The sequence below is a fragment of the Aythya marila genome, assembly GCF_965140915.1.
Source record: "Aythya marila genome assembly, chromosome: 14".
Lineage (NCBI taxonomy): Eukaryota > Metazoa > Chordata > Aves > Anseriformes > Anatidae > Aythya > Aythya marila.
In genome coordinates, this window is record NC_139055.1 from 7,860,314 (window position 1) to 7,884,328 (window position 24,015).

Below are 24,015 nucleotides of genomic sequence, written 5' to 3' on the forward strand. Positions count from 1 at the left end.
CCGCCTCGCTGTCTGCGGGCTCTCTCGCTATCTCACAGCACCCCTATAAATTCTTCACAAAAAAAATGAAGTATTTTAAGGACAGTGTGCCTCATACGCCTGCCCTTCAGTATCTGGTTTCCTGGAGCATCCCTGCTCCTTGGTCTGTCCTAGCAGCTGCCTCTGCCCCTGCAGACTGATAAAAAAAATACTGGATTTTCAAACTTCCCAGGCTCCCAGCTCCGAGGGCAGAGGAGCCAGAGGATTTGAAACGAAGCACAAAGATGGCACAGGGTAAAGATGCAGGTAGGACTGCACCAACCCTTCCCAGAAGCTGGTGGAGCAGGGCAGCATCAGAGGAGCTCCTGCCCCTGGAGGTCTCCAGCATGGAGCAGCTCAGGCTCATAGGAGCTTCCTCCCCTTTGGAGCTCAACCAGAGCCCAGCAGGGGACATTAAGAGACGAGAACCATTTAAACAGCCAGGAAACATTACCCGAGGATGAGCAACACAAGGCTTAGTGGGCAATTAGCCCTGCCCCTCATCAAAGCCTGCTCCAATCAGCACTATTAACTTAATGAGCGAGAACAGCAAAGCAGAGAGCAGAGGAGACTGATGAAAATACAGCTCCAGTGGGGAAAAAAACAACAAAAACAACAACAAAATACTTTTGAGGACTTATGCTGCACTGAAGGTGGAGAGATGGGGTTGGGGCTGTGTCTCAGGGGAAGGAGACACCTCCGAGATGCCTCTCGCTGCGCTGCTACAGGGAAAGCCACTCGCCCTCCTCTCCTGGGGGGCTCTGCTTTAATGCAGCCCCCTGAGGAGAGGTTAGGGCCCTCAGAGACATGTGGACCGGGGGAGATTTGCCTAAATAGGGCCTGGGGCTATGCAGGAGCCAGAGCTTGACCTGGAAGGGACCTGCATGCCTCTCAGGTCCTGACGCAGCCAGAAAACCAGGTTATTTGTGAGCAAGGAAACGGGATCTGGAGGCACCAGGGATGATAACCACATGGGCCCCCGCAGGCAGTTTTTTTCCGGGGCCGTTTTTTCAAAGCAGAGTCCCATTTTCACATCGTTTCTTTTTTCCCCCTGAGCGTAAACAACTCCATTGCCCAATTCCTCCGTCCCCTTCCCCGGCAGCTGTGGCTCAGGGCTGCCTGGTGGCTGCAGAGGGCTGCAGCGGCTTTCCGAGAAAGCAGCATCGAGCACTACCCTCCTCCCCCAGATTCCTTCTCTCCCAAGAGCTCAAAGAAAACATCCAAAGCATTTTACCCAGGGTTTTATGGCTGTGCTGTTGTTTCTATTTTTAAACCTGGGGGGGGGGGGGGGGGGGAAGCCTGGAGGTATTTATAAATAAAGGCTTTATGAAAACCGGGCTCTTTATCCGGAGTGTTGCATAGAGTGGTAATTGCACTTACACAAAGCCAGGGAGATCGCGGGTGCACAGAACACTCCTCCCCGTCTGCTGCTTTCACACAATGCAGCCGTAAAACAGGACAACCCAAGGAAATAGGGGAATTACCCCAAAGGAAGCCCGGCGACTGCAGCCCAGAGGCACAGCCACAGCCCCCAGCTGACCCCGGTGAGCCCCAGCGGGGTGCTGGACAGGAGCCGTGCTGGGGGTCCTGCTCTGACGACCCCCAGGTCTACCCTCAGAGAATCCCTGCTGCAGTGTGCTCCCCCTCACCGTGGGGATGTAAAGGAGCCGCTTCTCTACAGCAGCCTCCTGCTGCCAAGCTTTGCCTGAATGCCTGCTTCTGGCCACCGGCAGCCACAAGACCACGGCAGGTATTTTGTTTACTGCAGCCTTCTGGAATAAAACAGCTCGTAATACATCCCAAGACCGGCTCATTTGTTCATCACAGTCCCATCACAGGGCAGATGACACTGTCCAGTGCACGAGCAGCACAGTTTGGGTGCCCTGCCTGCACTCTGCCGATGGCATCTCCCCTGTCTGCCCCCCCGCAGGGTAATGCAGACGGCCTCTGTTCAGCTCATCCACCCGAATCCACTCCAGCTAACCCGCTCACGTCAATCCCACAAGCATCTGACCTAATGGCACGCATCTGAGAAGCCCCTGTGAGGCAAGGGCCGTGGTTTCCCCGCACGCAAAGGACACTGACCGTTTGCCGACGCCAGGATCATGGCTTGCAGCATCTCCGTGTCAAACTGGTTGTTCGGCCAGGCTCCACCTTCCTCTCCATTCTGGGAGCTACAGGAAAAGAAAGGAAGCAGAAAGTTACCCCAGCTGGGCGAGGAGGAGTGGGCTTCAGAAGCCAAGGCTGTGGATGCATTGAGCAGCTCTGAGGGCAGCGCTGGCAGAGAGGAGGCTGTGGGCTTTAAATCCCTCTATTAAATAACTCTCCGGAGTCTAAACACTCTCAGAAGTCTCCATCCCTCTCCAAGGCTTTTGACGAATAACCACCACCACCAAAAGTACTTGGAGCTGAGTGGCACTTCCAGGAATGCCTTCCTAACTCCTGCTGGTTGAGACAGCCTGCACCTAAGGACCTTGAAATCCCCCTAAGTGCCTTCCCTCCAGTTAGAGACCACAAGAAATGCCAGCCCTAGAGCCACAGAGCAGCACACACCCCTGTATGACCAGGTTCCTTTTGCAGGCCACATGAGGTGGCTGCCCTTTCAAGTCGTTTCAAGCTATGACTCCACTCTGCAGCTTCATTCATGGGATTGAGGGTGAGAAAATCCCACGGAGCCAGGGGATTGGGGATCAGCAGGGCAGCAGCTGCCCATCTCTGCAGCTCCTGCCCTGAAGGGAGGCCAGGAGCAGCCACCAGGAGCCACGAGAGGAGGTGAGCAACCACTGTGGTTCCCTGGGGCAGGCTGACAGGGCCTGAGCACCACGGGTCTGCCTGGGAAAGCTCTGGGGGTGCCACCAGGCTTTGGTCCAGGAGGAGATTTTGTGGTGAGGTTACAATCAGCGCTCTGTGCACTGCCTAACAAGCTCTGCATTGATGCCTGCCAGGTGCCCGGCAGCTGTGCTCAGTCACCCTTCACTCGCGGCCTCACTTTCCCTCCAGAGTGGCCAGGGATGTTTTCCCACAGCCCTGCCTCCAGCATGGAGACCTCAAAATCCCACCAGCCAGGTGACCATGGCACAGATCCACCACGGGGACCTGGGTCTGGTGCTTGGGTCCCTGCCGCAGCTGCATCAAAGCTTTTCAAGGAGGGAAGTCCCAAATGCACACCAGCTTTCCCTGGTGTACCAGTGTTCTGTACACCAGAATTTAAAAAAAGCAGATGCTTGGCTGAGTGTGTTGGAGAGCTCTGGGCTACCCCAGGTAGTCCTGCTCTGTCACACACCTGGTACAGACCCAGTGACAGGTATCCATGTGCAAAGTCCCTCCGAAACTCAAGGCGAGGTGAGCATAACGGAGACAGGCACATGGACCCTCCTGGGTACCCAACTGCAGAGCTGGTCTTAAGCAAGGTGCCTGAAGAAACACAGGACCTGTGGCAGCCCCACAAAATCGCCCTTCCTGCGGCTCCTTGCTGCACAAAGCAGCACAAACGTTCCTGCTCTCACAGCCCAGCTTTGTCTGCGTGGGATGCGAGCAGTCCCCGATGTAGCGGAGGCTGCCATGCCAGGCTGCCGAAATACCTGCCATCTGTTGCAACCCAGGGCATCCCAAAACCTATTTATATCGATCCCCTGCTGCGCGTGTGGTGGCACGGTTTCAAGACGGCCAACAGCGAGGTCTGCCTGCCTCGCCGGCTGATCTCAGTGCTCATACCAGGGCCGTGCCCTGACTCCGCAGGCCAGAGGACAGCTGAGGACCAGGGGCACGTCCGGGCTGGGAATAGAGCCCCAGGCTAGATCCTATAAAGGGCTTAGGAACCTAAACCCCATGTCAAACCACAGCCCGTGCAGCCATCACTTAACCCCAGTGCTCCCCACCCCCTCCCCAACCGGCAGTCCCAGCTTTCCCAGTGCTGCCAGAACCCAGTCCCGAAATGCTGGGAGTGGGCAGCTCCACACATCCCTCCTGGTGCTGCCTCTCAGGGCAGCCCCTGAACAACGACGTGATCTGGGGATGGAGGAAAGGAAAAGCAGAAGAAAGTGACAAATTTTTTAGATTGTAGCATTCTGGTGGTTTGACCTCTGTTCTGGAGTCAGAGACTGAGGTTTGACCCCTCTTTAATGTGACATCACATCCTTGCCAGTACAACCCAGTTGTTCTCCTGTTCAACCTGACGTCCCCAGGTCCTTTCCCCCAAGCCTGCTGCACCCAGCACTCCCTAATTGCACAAACAGGCCCAAAGCATGTCCCTGCTCCCCGTGGTGTCATGCAGAAAAGCTATTTTAGAAATGCCTGAGTTGCAGAAATGGTATTGAGCTCATCTCTGCAAGCAGGAAATTCAAGTGCTGAATTACTTACGAGTGCAATCATTCAGAATTCAGAAGCAGAGGAAAAATAAATGCAGTAATCTAAAAACACCCTAAAATAACTTCTTGCACTGAAAAAAAAAAGAAAAACAGCCAGGCACACAGCTGATGACCAGAGCTGGCTGTCTGCCAGGGCTATAGGACGGAGCCCTGAATGGCTGGTGCACAGCTCAGCAGCGAGCATCCCGCTCCCCCCGGCTGCTGCGGGGACGCTGCCCGGAACAGGAGGCTGGTTCCTATGGAAATGACTGCAAGGACTCGCAGTTTTTAATACAAATGGTGTTGACTCAATAGGCTTTTTATAAAAACCCATCCTACAGAGGACAGATTTTTTTTTTCCTGTTTAATTCTATTCCACGCTTCAAAGCTCAGAAAATAGCTGGCTTTTGTTTTTGGGAAGGCATCCAGCACTAGGACTGGAGGGAAGGAAGCAAGCCTGCATTTGAGACAAAGAGGAACCCATTGATGCTGCATCCGAGGGGGATCAGAGCGCAGTGGACACACGGAGCAGGGGAAGCACATGGGGACGTGGGCGCCCACAGGTGCACGCACACAGCCAGGTCGATCGGGTTGTCATCAAGCCCAGCCAAACGGGATGCGTGGACGTTAGGAAATGCCAAAATGAAAGGTCTGTCCTGCAGCCTTTGATACAGCTCCAAATCACACGGCTGGCTAATTACACAGCAGGGCAGGGGCTTTCCACAAGCATCTGCCCAAGCCATGCATGGGGTGGACCCCGGTGCTTTGCTGACCGACTGTTTTCTGCTTCCCCTGACCAACATGTTGTCCCTATTTAACTTTCACTTCCAGTACAGAATTATTCATTTCCTTGCAGGGTTTCTATGGAGCTTGTTACTATGGCATCCAAATGCCTCACAAACATTTATTTGCACAACTGCCCGGTGAAATTCCAAAAAAAAAAAAAAAAAAAAAAATGTTTTCCTCATTCTGCAGCTGGAAGGCCAGGCTGTAGCAGTGCCACAGGAAAATGGAGAAGCTGATTTGTGCCAGAAGGGTGCTGCCAGGGCTCGAGTGGCCGCTGGGTGCCCCATACCCCAAGGATGAGGCTCTGTCTCCCCAAGGGTGCCAGGCAGGGTGGTGCCACCCTCAGCCACCTCTCACCTTTGGGGTTTTCCAGCTTCTCCAGCACCAGCCCCTGTGCCAGTGCTGGTCCCACCCCACAGCCCCAGCCACCCCCAGGCTTCCCTGCTTGGGGGGGGGGAGGGAACATGACTGGGGTCCACCTCACCCCCCAGCCCCTTCCCCTTTCCTTCCCCAGCCTCCCATCACCTCCCTGCAGGGGCAGGACCAGCTGGAGCATCCCTCTCCCTGCCTCCAGGGCTGGGCGATTTCTCCAAGCCCCTTCTCCCAGCCCCATTCCCAAGCAGCCCTGATGCTCCCAGCCTGCACCTCAGCCTGCCCCTCTCCCCTTGCACTGTTGTCTTTCCCGCTCCGTCTGTCTCCTTTCCAGCCCCCCACCCCCCCAAGCTGCCTCCCACACCCAGCCCCAGCCAGAGGCAGCACCAGAAATAAAATCTCAGCCTCCAGCGTTTTCACGCTGGCACGGTGACAAGCAGCAGGGAAAGGATCTGTCACAGCCAGCTCTGGAGGTGTGCTGGGGACACGGCCGTGCCCCGGGGCCAACATCCCCCTCCCTGCAGCCCCATCCTCCAGCAGTCCCACTGCCCAAGCCAGAGCCCTCCCAAATTACAGCACCGGCTCAGAAATTGCTGCAATTCCTTTTTTCCTTCTCCTCTAGCAGAGGATGCCGCCCGCCCTTCCCCCATGCTCTGCACATTCCCTGCCTCTTCCGTAATGCAATTACAGGCGCTGGGGAGGGCTTGGGCAAGGCGCAGATTTCAGGCCCTGACTTTGCAAAGGGGATCGCCAAATTTTAGCAGCAAGGTGGGGGGAAGGCTCAAAGCCTGACAGAGCGAGAGGGATGCTGGCCAAGGCGCTGAAATGCTGCTCTGTGTGGCAGGGGCAGAACAAAGACCACGATGTCTCTGTGGGTGGAGAATGGGGGGGCAGGGGGAGCCCCTCACCAAGACGGCTCTTCCAGCCCCCCCCAAAAAGCAGTGCCTGTGCTACACAGCCCATCACCCCCTGCCCTGTCACCCCCCTCCCATGCCACAAAGATGCCGGGGAAGCTATTTAGAGAAATTCTTTGGAAATGTTCTTGCGCCTGCTTGTCGGATCCCGGAGCCTCTGCAGCCAAGCGTGGCATGTGCTCAGCTGCGCAGGAAGCAGATGGAGAGAGAAAAATTAAACTAATACATGTCACACCTGCTAAATTCCCTAAAATAACGTTTCTATACATAACGCTGTGATGACGTAACTCCTGATGCGCTGGGGACTGTCCGGAGAGAGGGACACATCCCGTTAATGGGATATGTCCCTGTCCCCACGCAGGGCTCCCTGCCTCCTGTCCCTGCCTGGCAGGACCGCTCCTGCCCCCAGCACCAGGCCAGCTCCTGCGGGGTCTCTCCCTCCTATCCCCATCCCAGCACCCAACAGCACCACAGACTGCAGAACCCGCTCGGAGCCAAGGCAGGCTCTGAGCAGCCTTGTAATGCATGAAAGCAGCGTTGTCACCATGGCAATCAATAGGAAACCAGAGAACCAGCTAAAGCTGGGAGCAGCTCCGTGGTCTTCAACCGTTCCTGCTTCTACACCCACCAGGGCAACACCTCACTTCGCAAATGAAACTGCCCGGCCCCTGGTGGGCTTACGTGGCTCCCTCCCAGGTGTTTGCTGAGCAAAAGACAGCCAGGCTGGGGGCAAAGATTGCACAGCAACATCAAACAGTCACCAAAATGCAGCTCCTCTCCTGGGCAGCCCAGGACGTGGCACAAGCTGGTGTCTGAGCTCTGCAGCCCCACGCAGCCGAGAGGCTGAGAGCAGCCCCATGGTCTGCATGCTGCAGGAGGCACTGAGGAATCAATCAAGGCTCCAGTGTCTGCACAGGGAGAAGGATGAAAAACAGCCAGAAGCAGCAGCAAATCTGGCCCCAAGGCTTCCACACATCTTTGATTCACCTGCAGGACCTGTGAAACCTCCCACCCAGAAGCAAACACCACTGTCACAGCTGGTGGCCTCAACCCCTGGGTGCCTTTGGGATAGATACCAACAGATCAGACCCCATTTCCTAAAACTTCCCAGAAGTGCCAGAGGCCATCCACAGAAACTGCTGTGATACCCATGCCCCATTAGGCACATGTTCTCCGGGTGATACCACCTCAAACACCGTGTCCTGCTTGCTTTTTCAGCCTGCTTCCCCCATGCTGTCCATCTGCTCATTCCAGCACCAGGCTTCTGGAACCTGCTGTGTGGTTTCAACCAGAGCTGATGGCCAGGTGGAAGTTTCTGATATGCTACACTTCTGCCACTCACACAGAAATCAGCAAAGCAAGCCCCTTGTTGCTGTCTTCTGCTGGGAAAGGGCTCGGTTAGTGGCTGTGCCACCCCACCAGCTTGCCCATCATTGCATGGTGGCTGGAGGTTGCAGAAGCCACTCGTCCCACTGCTTTGGGAAGTCTCACCTAGGTTTGTGGGACAACCTACGTGCCACCTCCCTGTCCTGCCATGCTGGGGTGATGCAGGTACATCCTGACCACACACCAGAAGCTCTCTCCTTCTGCTGCCAGCCCTTGGTGTCATGCAGGCTCTGTAGACACCAGGGAACCAAAGCCTCTGTGTGCTTTAGGAAATATTCTTGGGACAGTTTTTTTCTATTGTGGTCCTCCACCTTTCCCAGGGAGGTTCCCATTACTCCTGAAAGCCCAAGTATTGGAGCTCAGGGAAAGAAAGAGAAAGAAAAGAAAGAAAGGAGGGAAGGGGGAAAGGGAGGGAAGGAGGAAGGGAAAGAAAGAAAGGAAGGAAGGAAGGAAGGAAGGAAGGAAGGAAGGAAGGAAGGAAGGAAGGAAGGAAGGAAGGAAGGAAGGAAGGAAGGAAGGAAGGAAGGAAGGAAGGAAGGAAGGAAGGAAGGAAGGAAGGAAGGAAGACCCTTCCTATCCTTTGCAGCTCTGCCATCAGCACTGCTGCAGCATCTCCACAGCCAGCTGCAAACCCCCCTCGGGGCAGCTGAGGTGCTGCTTAACAGGCAAGTGAAGTGAGCATCCACATATCACGTCCAGCCTGGGAGGGGGAGCACTGGAAACCAGTGGCACGGGGAGATTCAGGGTTAGAGCCCTCCACCCTCCTTCGTAGCTTTGCTCCCCCCTCCCCCAGCAGCACACGGGGCTCTCACACTGCCCCCCACACCCCAGCGAGCCCCCCCCCAGTGGTCTCTCTGGGCTTGTCCCCATCATCCCATGACAGGAAGATTCCCCAACTCTTCTAAAACCCAGAGCCTTCCCCTGCTCCAGACCCTGACCCGAGGCCAGCGCTTTGCTGAACACACCGGCGCACAGAGATCCAGCCAACAAAGATGCTTGTTGGGAAAGTACCACGGATGCACAGGGCTGATTTTAATTACTCCTGTACCAGTCCCAGCCCTTGTGCTGTCCCCCACACACCATGCCCAGGGACATTCCACGCTGCCAGCCCCAGGGGATGCCCTGCGGTGCTGCCAGGCTCCACGCCTGCGCCACTTGGACCATTCGGCACTGTAATCCCCACTACAACCGCTGGTCTGATTTGTTTGGGAATTGCTTTTGCTGCTCAGCATTATTCTGTATTCATTAACATTTGCCTGGAGACAGCAAAGGTGCATTTCTTTTTTCTGTTCTTTTTTTTTTTTAGGCAATAAAATAAAAACATGATTATACAAATCAATTTATCCTCCATTTTCTCCCAAATTAGATTAATTGAAACTCGCTCTACTCAGCTACAGGACTGACTCCCTGCTGTGTTTTTAAAGGATGCTGTCTGACCTCTATTTTCTGAGCATGTGCAACCAGAGCTTGCCCGTGTTTCAGATCACAAAGGAACAATCCCTCTCTGTTGTCCCATAACAGTGTGCTCTGAATGCAGTGACGTACGAGACTGGGAGATGGTCCCTGCTTTACTGACCTCACCCTGAGTTTCGGCTGCTTCCAGGTGCTCGGAGGCACATGGGGTTTGTTTCGGTGGCAGGGCTATGCTGAGAAAAGACAGCAGTGTTCCCTCTTCCAACTGACACGGAGACAGCACAGGAGAAATCAAAACATGGGTTTTTAGCCTTCTTTCCAGCTTAGGGTCAGTGCTGGGCTCCCGCCGGGACCAATTCAAACTTCAGCCTAAGCCGCCTTGCCTTTATTGCTATTTAATTTGGAGCAGGCAAATGCAGTTATGAGCACATATCTTTTTTTTTTTTTCTCTCTCTCTCTCTCTCTTTTTTTTTTTTTTTTTCCAGCTGCCTGTGCTCCCCAAGCAAATGGGTGTCAGAGAGGGACATGTATCAGCAGGAGGTGACCTGCCTGCACACGGGCTGACACCGGGGACAGCAACAGTGGGCAGGGCTGGGGCAGCTGCCCTTGCACCCTCCTCAGTAGCTGGGGGTTCACACACCAGACATGGAAATGCATGGCAGAGCACGGGAACGGCACGGGGGGAGCAGCTTGTTTGATCACCCTGGGCACTGAGCATTTGATAATTTTTCTCCTACAGTTTGACGTTTTAACACAGGTTTAGACTAAAAACACTTCTCCTGATCTAAGCCTGGGGACTGAAGGCCACTGTCCCATGACCTGAGAAAAGGGCCCTGATACAAGTAGGTCTGCACTGCACCAGCGCCGTGCCTTGAGCTCTGGTGTGATGCTGGAGAAGGGAGCAGTAATGCTCTTCTGACAGGGCTCATTTGCCCTCTTCTCACAGCAAAACTATTACAGTGACTCTCAATTGCTTCTGCGTTAACACGGTTTGCCAGTTAATTGTCATTTGAACTAGAGCATAAAGGGCTAGGAAGATTTTTCTTGATTAAAAAGTTTTCAGTGCTGGGGACTCAACAGACCTCTGAGAAAACTTTTCCAGCAATAGCCTTGTTTTAAAGCCCATGCTTGGTTTCTGGTAGGAATACATTTAGCTTTACATCAAATCCTCAATCCATTTTACCTTTGTCGGCCAGGAGAGGCTAATGACAAAGTTTAATTGCTACAATGCTCATTACAACTACCAGCAGTCTCTTAACTTTCTTTCTCCTAAGCTAAAAGACCGAGCCGAGCCAGGGAAAGACTCAGACACAACCAGCTGCCACCAGTGTTTAACTGCAAGCTCCGACACCAAAATCCAGGACCCAGTGGATGGCACTATGGCATGGTCACATCCTCCCTGGGAGCTGCCCAGGAGGCCACCAGGAACCAGAGAGCATGGGGACGTGGTGACTCCCCCCTGCAGCCACACGGGGCCTGAGCCAGCCAGCCAAGGCAGCACAGCACCCAAATTTCCTCCTGCTGCTGTAATCTTTTAGCATAGGAGTTATTCTGGAGCCAGTCTCCTCATACACAATAACCTGTGGCCGGGGTATTTGCAGAGGAAGGTGGTTCCCCAAGGTAAGTCCTTTCTTACCCTGACGGTCCTCCAGGAAGGGAGGACCTCCTTGAGGAGGACCTCTGCCCATGCCTAAGCACTAGGAGGGAAGACAGGAGAGGTGAAGGGCACTTGTTCAACATTTTCCATCATTGCTTTCTCCCTGTGGACCACAAAGAACAAACTTCTCTGGCCCGGAGGCAAGAGAAATAGATCAGGGGACGGGTGCTCATTTGGGAGGCCAGTCTTTGCTGTACTGCCAGGGCTTGTTATCTTTTTGATATTATGCACAAATAAGCAAAAATTCAGCCACGGTTTTGAGAGTGAGACCAGAGCTTGGGTCTCCTTCCAGGCTCCTTCCTGTTAGTCTCCTGACCCCTGAGATTTAATTTCGCCTTCCTTAGTCACTCTGCCCCATTGCCCAGCTCCAGGGAGCACAGACAGCTCTGCACCCAGACAGAGCAAGGAACCACCCTGTGCTTCCAAAGGAATGGCGCTTCCAAAGGAATGCAGGACAGGGTCCAAACACCTAAACAAAACGAAGCTCAGTTAAATGGAGCAGGGGCACATTTCTCTAACAGGGCCTTTGGAGACCTGGAGCCTATCCACACAATCTCTGGCTGCCATAGAGGCTCACGCAGCAGTAGGACATGAGATGCTCAAGTCAGAGCAAGCAATGCACTTCAGCAGCTGGTAAAAGGACTCACAATGATTTCCCCTGGCCTCTAAGCAGGGGTAGAAATCGTGATACTGGACTCCAGATACGCAGAAATCGAGACAAAATGCTCAAAATGTGCTTTAGATAACAAGCCCGTCTATGTGAAGCATGTTTTCCAGTCCTTTAACCAGTCCTCACAACTCCACCTCCCCCCCGTTCCTGACTGTCCTTTTAGACACCAACACAAGACACCTTATCAAAGAGCTTTTGCACCACCATCAAACAGAGCTGACACAGAAACATCCCTTATTTCTGGCCCTTTGGCTGGGCAATTCTACCAGCAACAGGGAAACCCCATCCTCAGAGCTGCCCACTGAGGACTTCCCAGCACTGAAAGCAACAAGGAAAGGAACAAAATCTTTGCCCGACACATGCACGGAGAAGGATGCACTTACCCACTCGTTCCAGGTCTCTGGGTCTGAGAGAAGCGCCAGTCTGTGTTAGGCTGAGCTTGCTGCAGAGAAAATAGAAAAGAGTTTTAATACCTCTATTCTTGCCTTTGAAAATGAAAGGGAACCAATCCTGGATTATTTCAGCCTGGAATATCAGTGTATTCTTTTGAAGTAAAACAAATCAATTAGAACAAAGAAAAAAAAAACATTCCCCCCCCCCCCCCCGCCTTTTTCTTCTGAGTATTTCTGAACCAGCATGAATACTAAAAAAGCATGACAAAAACTATTCAGCAAATAATCTTCTGGAGCAGCTCAGGAAACCAGGCTGTGAAAGAAATGAAGCATGAAATAAACTGATAAGGGCATCAATCCAGCAGGAGGAATCATACCAAAGTAATGAGCTTGGAGGAGTGGGGGAGGCAGAGCTAATTGATATCTAGAAAGATGCTTTTAATGCCAGAAGGTAAAATGATAACAGACCTTCCTAATCTGTCCTTCTTCTGTCCTTAACAAGGCCTGCCTGAGATCTTGATTTCACACATTGTATTTGAATGACTTTTCCTAGATGCTGTAGCCTTGGAGCATTACAATATTTTTCTGTCCTCAGAGAAAAGAATGAACTTCCGACAGCAAAAAAAAAAAAAAAGATAGTATTTGTTTAGGAGGCACAATAAACTTCAGACACAGCAGCATACTTTACAACTTCATTAGTAAGCCTTGCATCACTTGCTGCTCCTGTTATTTTAGCATCAGACAATGGGCATTTTGTAAATAAGGAAGGACATGAAGCAGGCCTGCATATTCTTGTTTGAATCACGCCTTTGTGAAGAGCACTAAATAGCAGAACTGTTTGCTGTCTGGAAGACGCATACTTCCGAAAATCATAATCTTCTTAATTAACTCCAGAATGATAATACACTACCTGGAAAGGACAACACTTCTCTCAGTTACCTTAGGAAGGAGCAGATCACAGCCTATACAGTGGAACATCAGTTTTATAGGATTATTCTGCTTGTACATGCAATTACTAAGGCAAAGTGAAAACGGGTACAGCTGACCTAGATTTTTCTTCAGCAGATGTGATTTTACTAATTTCGCCACAGCTTTGATGATTCTCATGAAAGAATACATTAGAATACATTACTGAATCCCCTAGAATAAAGACGCCACTGCTACCCGTGCTGCATGCAAATCACTCTGTTTGAACACTTGCCCTCCAGATTTTAGATCCACGTGTTTTTGCACACGCTGACACACAACCCCCCCCCCCTCCACTAGATAAGCCCTTCCCAATCTATTTTTTGAATTTCTGTTGCAATTACTACTTTCAAATTTAGGGCAGGCATTTATGACACAAAGTGACTTTACTTTTTATATCCCAAAGTTAAAAAAGCTACAGCTAAATGCAGTCACTTATATCTGTTTTTAGACATCTGAATACATATGGCTAAAGTTTTCACAGCACGTCGCTGCCCAAGTCTCTGCAAGTCCAAGGGCACATAAGGTCACCAGAATCTTTGCAAAAAATGACACCGATTTCAGTGCCGAGCAGGGAACTCAACCCCTCACTTGAAACAACCAGGCTGGAAAGTAATCCCTTGCCAGAGCACCATCAGTAATTAATAACATTTGAGAGTCAAGAAGTGAGAAACATCCACAAAACACCTCTAAAATAGAGCAAAAGAAACACCGAGCAACTTTGCTTTCAGGTCACCTCCTGCCTCTGCTTCCATACGGTGGAGAGAATAAAGGGCTTAAACAGAATAAAGGATTTCAGCACCCACAACCCCACTTTCCCAAACGTGCCAGGAATCACTTTAAAAAGAAAAGAGCACGGACGGGGCCAAGACAAAACTCTCAGGCTTTGATTTCACGGTGATGCCCAGCCCCTTCCCCCACCTCCAGCAGAGCCAAACCTTTCCCCTGCCACCTCCCAGGAGGGGACAGTCACACTCGTGCCCTGCAGCCACCTCCTGCAGCAGCAGGACAGCCTGAGAGCAGCCAGGCAGCCCGCATCGTGCTGATGGCTGCATGTAGGAAGGACAGTAAGAACCCCCCCCTATCTCTTACCCCATCACAGGGACTTGCTAAGGTGCTGGCCACCTGCTCGTAGGCAGCCATGGTCTCCGCAGTGCTAGAATGGCTGAAAGGTTTCACAAAGAGGAAATCGCTCTGCTCAGACATGGGGGAGAAACAAGAGGTGTAATTCCGTCCCTGGGAGGTCAGGCCCGCTCCTCCCACATCCAGGTACTTGATGAAGCCATCTGGCTTCAGCTGCCCATGGAAATGGGAGGTGGGCTTGCGGGAAGACCCTCGACAGCAGCCCACAAAGGTCCAGCTGCCAGAGCCCGCTTTCAGACACCGGGCGGCCGCCACGGCAAACATCACACAGGACACGAGGGAAATGGACACCAGCGAGATGATGAGGTAAAGTGTTAGGTTGGTATCCTTAGGAGAAGATTTGGGGAGGTCCAAGGACTTGGCAAAGTCCTGCACACCGTCTTCCTCTGGAGAAATGACTATCACCACAGAGGCCGAGAGGGACGGTGTCCCATTGTCCCTCACTTCAACCACCAGCCGGTGGGGGACTTCTGTGTCCCTGAGAGCCTCTGCGACCCTTATCTCCCCCGAGCGGCGTTCCACGAGGAAAGGCACAGCGTCAGCGGTCTCCTGCAGCTGGTAGGACAGCCAGGCATTATGGCCACTATCGGCGTCCACAGCTACAATTTTGGTAACCAGATAGCCGGGTTCTGCCACGGAGGGGATGGTTTGGTGGAAGGCAGAACCCTTGGGAACGGACGGGTAGACAATGGTGGGGGCGTTGTCATTCTGATCCAGGATGAACACATGGACCACAGCAGTGCTGCTCAGAGCAGGAGACCCAGCATCTTTCACCTCCACGGGCACCTGGAACATCTTGTCCTGCTCATAGTCCAGAGCCCGCACAGTATAGATAGTACCGTTGTCTGGGTCTATTCGAAAATAGCTCGAGATAGGTATGTCTTGCATGCCACTGTCCAGGATGGAGTAAGACAGCCTGGCATTACTACCCTCATCAGGATCAGATGCCGACACCGAAAAGACAGATGTTCCAGGAAGAGAGTTTTCCTGAACATGAGCTGTATCGAAAGGGGTGGAGAAGTTTGGTGCATTATCATTAATGTCGGCAATTTGGAGATAGAAGGTTTTTTGTGTGGCCCTGGGTGGGGACCCTGAATCTGTAGCCCTCACAGTGATGTTGTATCCACTGGCCTTCTCTCGATCAAGGGGACCATTTGTGACCAGTGAGAAATGCTCTTTAAAAGACGACACCAGTTTAAATGGGAGCTCTTTTGCTATCTGCAGACGGACCTGCCCGTTGTCACCAGAATCACTGTCCTTGACACCAATAAGGGCAATCACCGTTCCTGGGGTCGCATCCTCCTGCACTGGGCTGGAGAGCGAGGTCAGGACAATCTCTGGGCTGTTATCATTGATATCAATTAATTCCACTCGCAGGTGACAGTGTCCTTCCATGGCCGGGGACCCCTTGTCCCGGGCTCGAACCGCAATCTCGTAAGCACTGGATTCCTCATAATCCAGCGGGGCTTTGGTTCTGATCTCCCCTGTCCGGGGATCTAAGGTGAACAGCCTGGTGAATTTACCAGGTGCATTATTGCTGGTTTTGAAAGAATACTCCACATCCCCGTTAGGACCCTCATCCAGGTCGGTGACATTCAGCTTGGTGACCAGAGTGCCCACTGGCACATTCTCCTCCAGATATACCTTGGATATGGGCGGGTCGCAAACAGGAGGATTGTCATTTGCATCCAGGACGTGGATGGTGACCTTAGCAGTGCCAGATTTCACCGGATTCCCTCCGTCCAGGGCTGTCAGTGTTAGGTGATGAACAGCCACTTTTTCTCTATCCAGTGCTTTTTCGAGTACAATCTCGGGCATTTTAACGCCATCCCCTCTCACGTTGATACTCAGGGCAAAATGCTCGCTGGGGCTGAGCTCATAGGTGGAGATGGAGTTGGAGCCCATATCCGGGTCTTCCGCCACCTCCAGTGGCAGCCGAGTCCCGGGGTTGGCCACCTCAGTGATCTCCAAGGCCACCACCGGCTTGGGGAACTGCGGCGCGTTGTCGTTGACATCGAGGACGTCCACCTCGACGCGGTGGAGCTGGAGGGGATTCTCCAGGACGAGCTGGAGGTGCAGCGAGCACTCGGGGCTCTGCCCGCACAACGCCTCGCGGTCCAGCCGGCTGTCGAGGAGCAGCACGCCCGCCACCAGGTCCACCTGGAAGTGCCGCCGCTCACCCTCGCTCACCAGGCGCAGGTTGCGAGCTGCCAGGCTCCGCACCTCCACCCCCAGGTCCTTGGCCACGTCGCCCACCGGCGAGCCCGGCTCTCGGTCCTCGGGCACGGAGTAACGGAGCTGGGCGCTGCCGGGCGGCTGCAGGCTGGAGAAGGCTGCGAGTAGCAGCGGGAGCTGCCATGGCAGAGCCCGGCCCCTCGGCATGCCGAGCCGGCTGAGCGAGCCGGGAGGAAGCGGCTCCGAGCAGCCTCCCCACGCTGCCGGTCCCGGGAGCCGCCGCCGCCGCCGCCGCCGGAGCCCCCGCGCCCCGGCTGGATCCGAGCGCGCTGCGCCGGGGCGAAGCCGCCGCCGGAGCCACGGGAACGGGGCAGGGTGGGAGGAAGGGAGGAAGGGAGGGAGAGAGGGAGGAAGGGAGGAAGGGGGGGAGGAAGGGGACGGGGGGGGCGGCTGCAGCCCGGCCGGCTGAGCGGCTCCCCGGCACACAGAAGGCGCACAAAGTCGGCGAGCGGAGGGGATGGACCGAGTGACAATTCTACGTCTCTCAACAGCCCCCTCCTCCTCCTCCTCCTCCCTCGCTCCCTCCTCCTCTCCCTCCTCCACCGCCTTCCCCAAAATACGCACGGAGCTGCCTCCCCCCCCTCCCCGCTCCCGCCGCCGCCTCCACTCCGCCCCCGCCGCGCCGGGAGGGCGCCGGGGATTCCCGGCACCGGGAACCGGGGACTCCCGGCAGCTGAGAGCAGGCATCGTCCCCCAAAATCCACCCCCCACGCCCCCCCCCAAGCGGCCGGGGGGCCGCGTCCCGAGCTGGGGGGGCGGGGGAGATCCAAGCCCCGCAGGTGCCGGGGCTGCCGTGGGGCTGGGGACGGCGCTGCCCGCTCCCGAGCTCACCTCGCTGGGCTCCGGCGGGTTCGCACCGGCTGCACCCACGGAGGGTTTCACAAACACGAATTCGCTGATGTCAGAGACGGGCGAAAAGCAGGAGCGGTAACGCGGGGCAGGGGGTGCCGTGGCTGTCACCTGGACGCCCATCACCGTGTCCCCTTGCTTGGGCTCGTAGTGCAAGCGCCCAAAAATGTGGCTGGGAGGGGGATGAAGCGTGGCCACGCTCTCCACGCAGCAGCCCTGGGTGGTGGGCACGGGGCCCCGCCGCAGACACCGTACACCCAGCACCGCCAGTCCCACCAGTGAGACAGTGGAGATGAGCACCAGGGAAACAATCAGATAAAGCGTGATGGTAGGCAAGCCCCCGCCGTCTGTGCCCTGAGCCTCGGAGCCCTGCAGGGCCTCGGGGCCCCGCTCCTCCACCAGCACCACCAGTGTGACGGCTGTGGAGAGTGGGGGCTCCCCGGCGTCCCGGACCACCACCAGCAGTTCATGTGCAGAAGCATCCGTCTCCTGCAGGGCCCGGGTGATCCGGATCTCCCCAGAGCGCAGGGCCACGCTGAAGAGCCCCGGCTCAGTGGCTTCCACGAGGTGGTAGGAGAGCCAGGCATTGCGCCCTGAGTCCGCATCAATGGCCACCACCTTGGTGATGAGAGCAGGAGGGGCAGTGGAGGGGGAGATTCGCAGCTGGGTGGTGGAGTCCTCCCCGACCCTGGGGAAATGCACCCGTGGGGCGTTGTCATTCTGGTCCGCGATAAAAACGTGAACCAATGTCCTGTTCCTCAGGGCCGGGGAGCCACCATCAGAGACCTCTACGTGGAACTGGAGATAGGTGGTTTGCTCATAGTCAAAGGGGAGTTTGGTTGAGATCTGGCCATTTGTGGGGTGTATGGAGAGGTAGCGAGTTGGATCCAGGCCTGGATCTGTCCCACCAGCTCGCAGGATGGAGTAGGAGAGGCGGGAGTTCTGCTCCGAGTCGGGGTCAACAGCAGAGATGGTAACCAGCACGCTGCCCACCGGGTTGTTTTCTGCCACCAGCACTTCATAGGATGCTTGCTCGAACTGGGGCGCGTTGTCATTGACATCTGCCAGGGCAATGGGCAAGATGGTGTGGCGGGAGAGTGGGGGACTGCCCAGATCCGAGGCTGAGACAGTGACGTTGTAGTAGGCAACGTGCTCCCGGTCCAACCGGCTGCTGGTTAGCAGTGAGTACTGGTGCTCGTAGTCCTTGCGTAGCTGGAAGGGAAGATCTGGAGACACATGACATTGGACCTTGCCCTGCTCACCGGAGTCCCTGTCTCTGACGTGTATGACAGCCACCACTGTGCCTGGTGGTGCATCCTCACTCAGGGAGCTGGAGAAGGAAGTAAGAATGACCTCGGGGGCATTGTCATTCACATCAGTGATTTCCACCACCACGCTGCAGTGCTCTTCCATCGTGGGCGACCCCATGTCCTTGGCTTCCACTTCGATCTCATACACCGTTGCCTCCTCAAAGTCCAGATTGCCCTGGACACGGATCTCCCCAGTTTGCTCGTCAATGGCAAAGATCTGGCGTAAGGCAGCTGAGTTGTGGCTGCTGAGGGAGTAGCGGATGTCTCCGTTGGGCCCTTCATCCACATCAGTGGCATTTAGCTTCACCACGAGGGTGCCGAGCGGCGAGTTCTCCACCAAGCGGGCTCCATATGATGGTCTGTCAAAGACCGGGTGGTTGTCATTGGCATCCAGGACCTGAATAGTGATGTGCATCTTACTGGACTTGGGAGGGGAGCCCCCGTCCTCGGCGGTCAGGACAAGGCGGTGGAAAGCTCTGAGTTCCCGGTCCAGGGCTCTCTCCAGTACTAGCTCGGGGAACTTCCCACCATCTGTGCGAGCCTTCACATTGAGGTTGAAATTCTCGTTGGCACTCAGGTGGTAGGTCTGCAAGGTGTTGGTGCCCACATCGGGGTCCTGGGCAGGCTGGATGGGGAAGCGGGCACCCAGGGACGCCAGCTCGTAGATGCGCAAGGACATGTCATCGCTGGGGAACTCCGGGGGGTTGTCGTTGATATCCAGGATCTCCACCTCGATGCGGTAAAACTCCACGGGGTTCTCAATGGCGAGTTTCAGGTGGAGGAAGCAGCGGGCGTTCTGCCCGCAGAGCTGCTCCCGGTCTATCCGCTCACTGACCATTATAACCCCGGTGTTCACATTGACCGAGAAGTACTGGGAATCCGAATCGGACAGTACCTGCAGATTAGCTGCCGCCAGTTTCGCCACATCGGTGCCCAGGTCCTTCGCGATATTGCCCACGAAGGCGCCCCGGGTGAGCTCCTCCGGGATGGTGTAGCGGATCTGGGCTGAGGAGCTGTGCAAGAACAAACAGAAAGAGAAGACGCGGGGCAGCCCCAGGCACCGGCCCGCCTTCCCTGCCCCCAGCATCCTGGCCGGCGGCCGGGGAGCGATGCCCTCGGCGGAGGCCGCCCGCGCTGCGGGGCCGCGCTCAGCGCTCACCGCTCCCATTCATTGTTTGGGGCGGCCGCGGCTCGACGGGGGGGGCGCCGCGCAGCCGCCCTGCCATTGGCTCCGAGTGCCTCGGCGCTCCGCCAATCGCCGCGCTCCTTCCCCAGGACAGCAACACCGGCACCAATCGCGGCGCGCAACGGCTGCCGAGCGGCGCGAACCCGAGCGACGGCGGCCGCCGCCCCCCCCGCGCCCCTCACGTCGGGGCGGGGGGACAAAGGCGGCCCCCGCCCCGCCGAGCCCCGAGGGAGCGGCCCCGCGGGGCGGCGCCGTCCGGCCCCGGCCCGGCACCGCAATCCCCCGGCCCCGGGGCGCTCACCTGGCCGGGGTCCTGCAGGGTGCCGGTAGCGGAGAGGAAAGCCCCGGTTTCCCTCGGGAGGGTGGCGGGGGGCGGGCAGGGGCGCAGGAAGGTGAAGTCGCTCCGGTCGGAGCCGGGAGAGAAGCAGGTGCCGTAGCACTGGCTCTGGGAGTCGGTGGGCCGCAGGGTGACCTCCATGTACTTGAGGGTGCCGTCGGAGCTGAGCTGCAGCTTCGGGCTGGAGTGCTTGAAGAAGTCCCGGGACGGTGACTCACTCAGCCAGCAGCAGCAGGGCGAGGCGGCGGCACGGCCCCTGCGGCGCAGGCACCGGGCAGCAAGGAGGGTGATGGTGGCGAGTGCCACGGTGCTAACGGCTGCCAGTGCAATGATCAGGTAGAGGGTCAGGTCCGGCTTCTCCTTGGTACCAGCCAGGAAATCCCGAGGCTTGTAGCTCTCCTCCAGGGTCTCCTCCTCCAGGGCCACGCTGATGGTGACAGTGGTGGAGAGCGGTGGCTCGCCGTTGTCAGACACCAGGACGAGGACCTGCTGCGCCGCCACGTCGGTGTCCCGCAGGTTGCGTGCCGTCCGCACCTCCCCGGTGTACAGGGACACGTGGAACAAGGAGGGGTCGGTGGACTGAGGCAGCAGGCGGTATGAGAGCCAGGCGTTGTACCCAGCATCTGCATCCACCGCTGTCACCTTGGTCACCAGGTAGCCTGGTGGGGCAGACAGCGGGACCCTCTGGGGTGCTGGGACATCGCCATCGCTGGCTGGGTGCAGGATGGTGGGGGGGTGGTCGTTCTGGTCCAGCACAAAGATGTAGACTGTAACGTTGGCACGGAGAGGGGGGGACCCCGAGTCTCGCACGGCCACCGAGACCGGCAGAACCTGCAGCAGCTCGAAGTCGAAGGTGCGCTGAGCATAGAGGTTGCCATTGTCGGGGTTGATGTGGACATAGGAAGAGGCAGGGGCACCCTGCACGTGGCCACCCTCTATGGAATAAACAAGACGGGAGTTGTCCCCGTCATCGGGGTCGGAAGCGGAGACCGTGCAGAGCAGGGAGCCTGGCGGGCTGTTCTCCGGGAGGAAGGCATCGTAGGAGGGCTGCAGAAAGCGTGGTGGATTGTCGTTCACGTCGGATATGTTGAGGAGTAGCGTGAGCCTTGTGGTGAGGGGAGGAGACCCTCCGTCCTGGGCGGTCAGCTCCACTGTGTACTGCAAGGTGGACTCTCGATCCAGATACTCCCGGGTGACCAGGGAGTAGTGGTTCTGCAGGGACCTGATGGCAAATGGCACATTGGGGGAGATTTCCAGGCTCACAACACCGTTGGCCCCTGAGTCTCGGTCCCGTACATTGAAGAGCCCCACGACGGTCTCCAGTGGGGTGTCTTCTGGCACTGGGTTCAGCAGGGAGGTGAGCAGCACCTCCGGGGGGTTGTCGTTGGCATCCTCCACCTCTACCCGCAGCACGCAGTGCCCCTCCATCTCCGGCACACCACCATCGCGGGCTCGCACGTGGATCTCGTAGAAGGGTGATTCCTCAAAGTCCAGCGCCCCACTCACCCGCACCTCACCACTGTGGGGGTCCAGGGCAAAGAGCCTCCGGACCGTGTCAGAGGTGTGCACCCCAAAGGAGTACTGTGTCTCCCCATTTGGGCCCTCATCAGGGTCTGACGCATTGAGCCGGAGGAGCAGGGCCCCCACAGGTGTGTTTTCCAGGACTTGCACCTTGTATGTGGCACGGTCAAAAGTGGGTGCGTTGTCATTGATGTCCTGAACCTGGACTGTTATCTGTGCCGTGCCAGAGCGGGACGGGCTGCCCCCGTCCACGGCCGTCAGCACCAGCTGCAGTTCTGGCTGCTCTTCCCGGTCCAGGGCACGCTCCAGCACCAGCTCCGGGAAGAGTTTGCCATCCTGCAGCTGTTTGACGTCCAGGGAGAAGTGGGAGTTGGGGCTCAGCCGGTAGGAGCCCACGGCGTTGGTGCCCACGTCGGGGTCCTGCGCGCTCTCCAAGGGGAAGCGCGCAGCCACTGCGGCGGACTCGGCGATGCGCAGGCTGCGGTGGGCGGTGGGGAAGCTGGGGGAGTTGTCATTCACGTCCAGGATCTCCACTTCGAGGCGGAAGAGCTGCAGGGGATTCTCTGTCACCACCTGCACTGACAGCACGCAGCTGGCAGCAGCTCCACACAGGCGCTCCCGGTCCAGCCGCTCGCTCACCACCAGCGCGCCGGTGTCCAGGCGCACGGCGAAGTGGCGCAGGTTCTCCTCCGAGCCCAGGCGCAGCCTGCGGCCTGGCAGCTCCTCCACCTTCAAGCCCAGGTCCTGGGCCATGTTCCCCACCACGGTCCCCACCTCTGACTCCTCAACCACCGAGTAGCGGATCTGCCCGGAGACCCAGCCCCAGCCGCAGAGCGAAAACAAACTCAGTACTTGCCATTTCCAGGCGGGTCGCTGGAGGCTGATGCTCTCCATGTTCACACGCATCTGGCCCAAGGCCGGACCCGGGACACAACCAGCACCAGGGAGCTGCTAAAAATCCCCAGGTCTCTCTTCCACAGCTCGGGAAGCAGCTCCGGGGCTGTAGCAGGCTGTAGCTCTGGCTGCCAGCATCCGAGCGGAGGGGGTGGGCTGGGGGAGGGGAGCTGAATCACAGCCCCAGCGTGAAGGGGGGGTGGGGTGGGGGGAGCAGCAGATCCCCCCGCTTCAGATCAGCACCCAATTGGCCGAGAGCTCCATCCCCGCTCACCCAATGGGGGCTCCGTGGAGCTGCGGGAAGCGGGGGCCCGAGCCCGCGTCAGCGGGGCTGCCACCCCCGGCCTCCAGCCTGAGTCACTTGCTCCAGCAGCTCGCTTCCCGTTCTCTGGGAAACTGCACGTCCTGGAAGCCCGCTAGGTACAAGCCCTCCCTGTTCCCTCCCGCTCCCACAATGGTGGCTTCACATCGCGCCCGCAGACAAAGGGCAGCTGTAGGGAACGCGGGCCAAAGGACTTTTCATGCCCTATGAAAAGGTGCTTGTTTGAGCCCCGAGGTGCCAGGGGCTCTTCTCCCACCCCTTCTCTCCCCAGCAAATGCTTTGCCCGTTTGGTTGGTGCCCACATCCAGCATCAGCCCTGCAAGCGAGGCTGACACCGGGGCCACCACCAGCCGGGAGGGCTCGCACCAAGGGATGCCCACGGCTGCCAGCCCCTGGGGCTGTCAGAGGCAGGGATCAGAGGGGAGGCCAGTGCCTGAAGACAAGTGCTGTCCATGCCCACCTGCCCAGCCAGCCCTTCCCTGACCTGACCCCAGGACGAGGTAAATCACTGCAGTGCCCAAGTCGCTGCAAACGCACGGAGCCAGCCGACAACCCCCCAGGTCACCCCCAGATCTCAGCATTAGGCCAAGATATTAGACGGGGAAGGAAGCCCAGGCCTCGCACCCGGCTGACACAGGCATCGAAGCTCCACAGAGGTCTCAGCCCCTGTCGGGGGGCAGCACCCGGGACCCCCTGACCTCCCCTGGGTGCACCCAGAGCCTGTGGGGCTGAGGAGGGGGGGGGCGGCTCCGACCCTGCCGGACCCCCCCGCCTGTGCCCCCAGGGGGCCTCGGGGACGGGGCCGAGGCTGGTCCCGGTGCCCAGGGCCCCGCCGTCGAGGGAGCCCGGGCTCAGCCTCCGTCCCAACCCCCCCCCGCGGCCCCTCCAGTCCCGTTCCCAGAGCCACGGGGCGGGACGGCCTGCTGCCAATCAGGGAGAGACTCCCCAGTCCTGGCTCCTGATTGGCGCAGAGCGCCGCCCAGGTCCCGCCTACTGCCCGCTCCGCGGTGGGGGAGAAGCTCTTAAAGGGCCAGCACAGCAAAATGCTGGACGAGCCGCTTCCCCGCCGCGCAGCCCGCTCGACCCCGAGGGCTCCCGACGGTGCCACTCGCCGTGACCGTGGCCCTGCCGTGTGCCCTGTCCCCACCCCGGACGGGGTAATGGGGACACAGACACTGCCACCAGCACTGTGGGGCGCTGCTGCCGCGGGCAGGGGTCTGGTGAAGCCCACACGGCCCCGGGAGGATCCACTTACAGGGTCCCAGGAGGATGGAGCAAGTGGCAGGCAGCTCACCTGG

The 24,015-nt window shown here is 57.2% G+C and overlaps 1 protein-coding gene across 1 annotated transcript in view; it reads right to left on the minus strand.

Annotated features, from left to right (window-relative positions):
• Positions 1 to 24,015, minus strand: part of LOC309883666 (uncharacterized protein) — a 44,013-nt gene that overhangs the window by 4,415 nt on the left and 15,583 nt on the right. Inside the window, exons 4-8 of the mRNA XM_082771929.1 lie at positions 19,917 to 22,407; positions 17,130 to 19,591; positions 14,013 to 17,045; positions 11,946 to 12,004; positions 2,104 to 2,192 (exon numbers count right to left, since the gene is read on the minus strand). Of these exons, the coding sequence (XP_082628055.1) occupies positions 2,104 to 2,192; positions 11,946 to 12,004; positions 14,013 to 17,045; positions 17,130 to 19,591; positions 19,917 to 22,407 (8,134 nt within the window). The remainder of the gene's footprint in view (positions 1 to 2,103; positions 2,193 to 11,945; positions 12,005 to 14,012; positions 17,046 to 17,129; positions 19,592 to 19,916; positions 22,408 to 24,015) is intronic.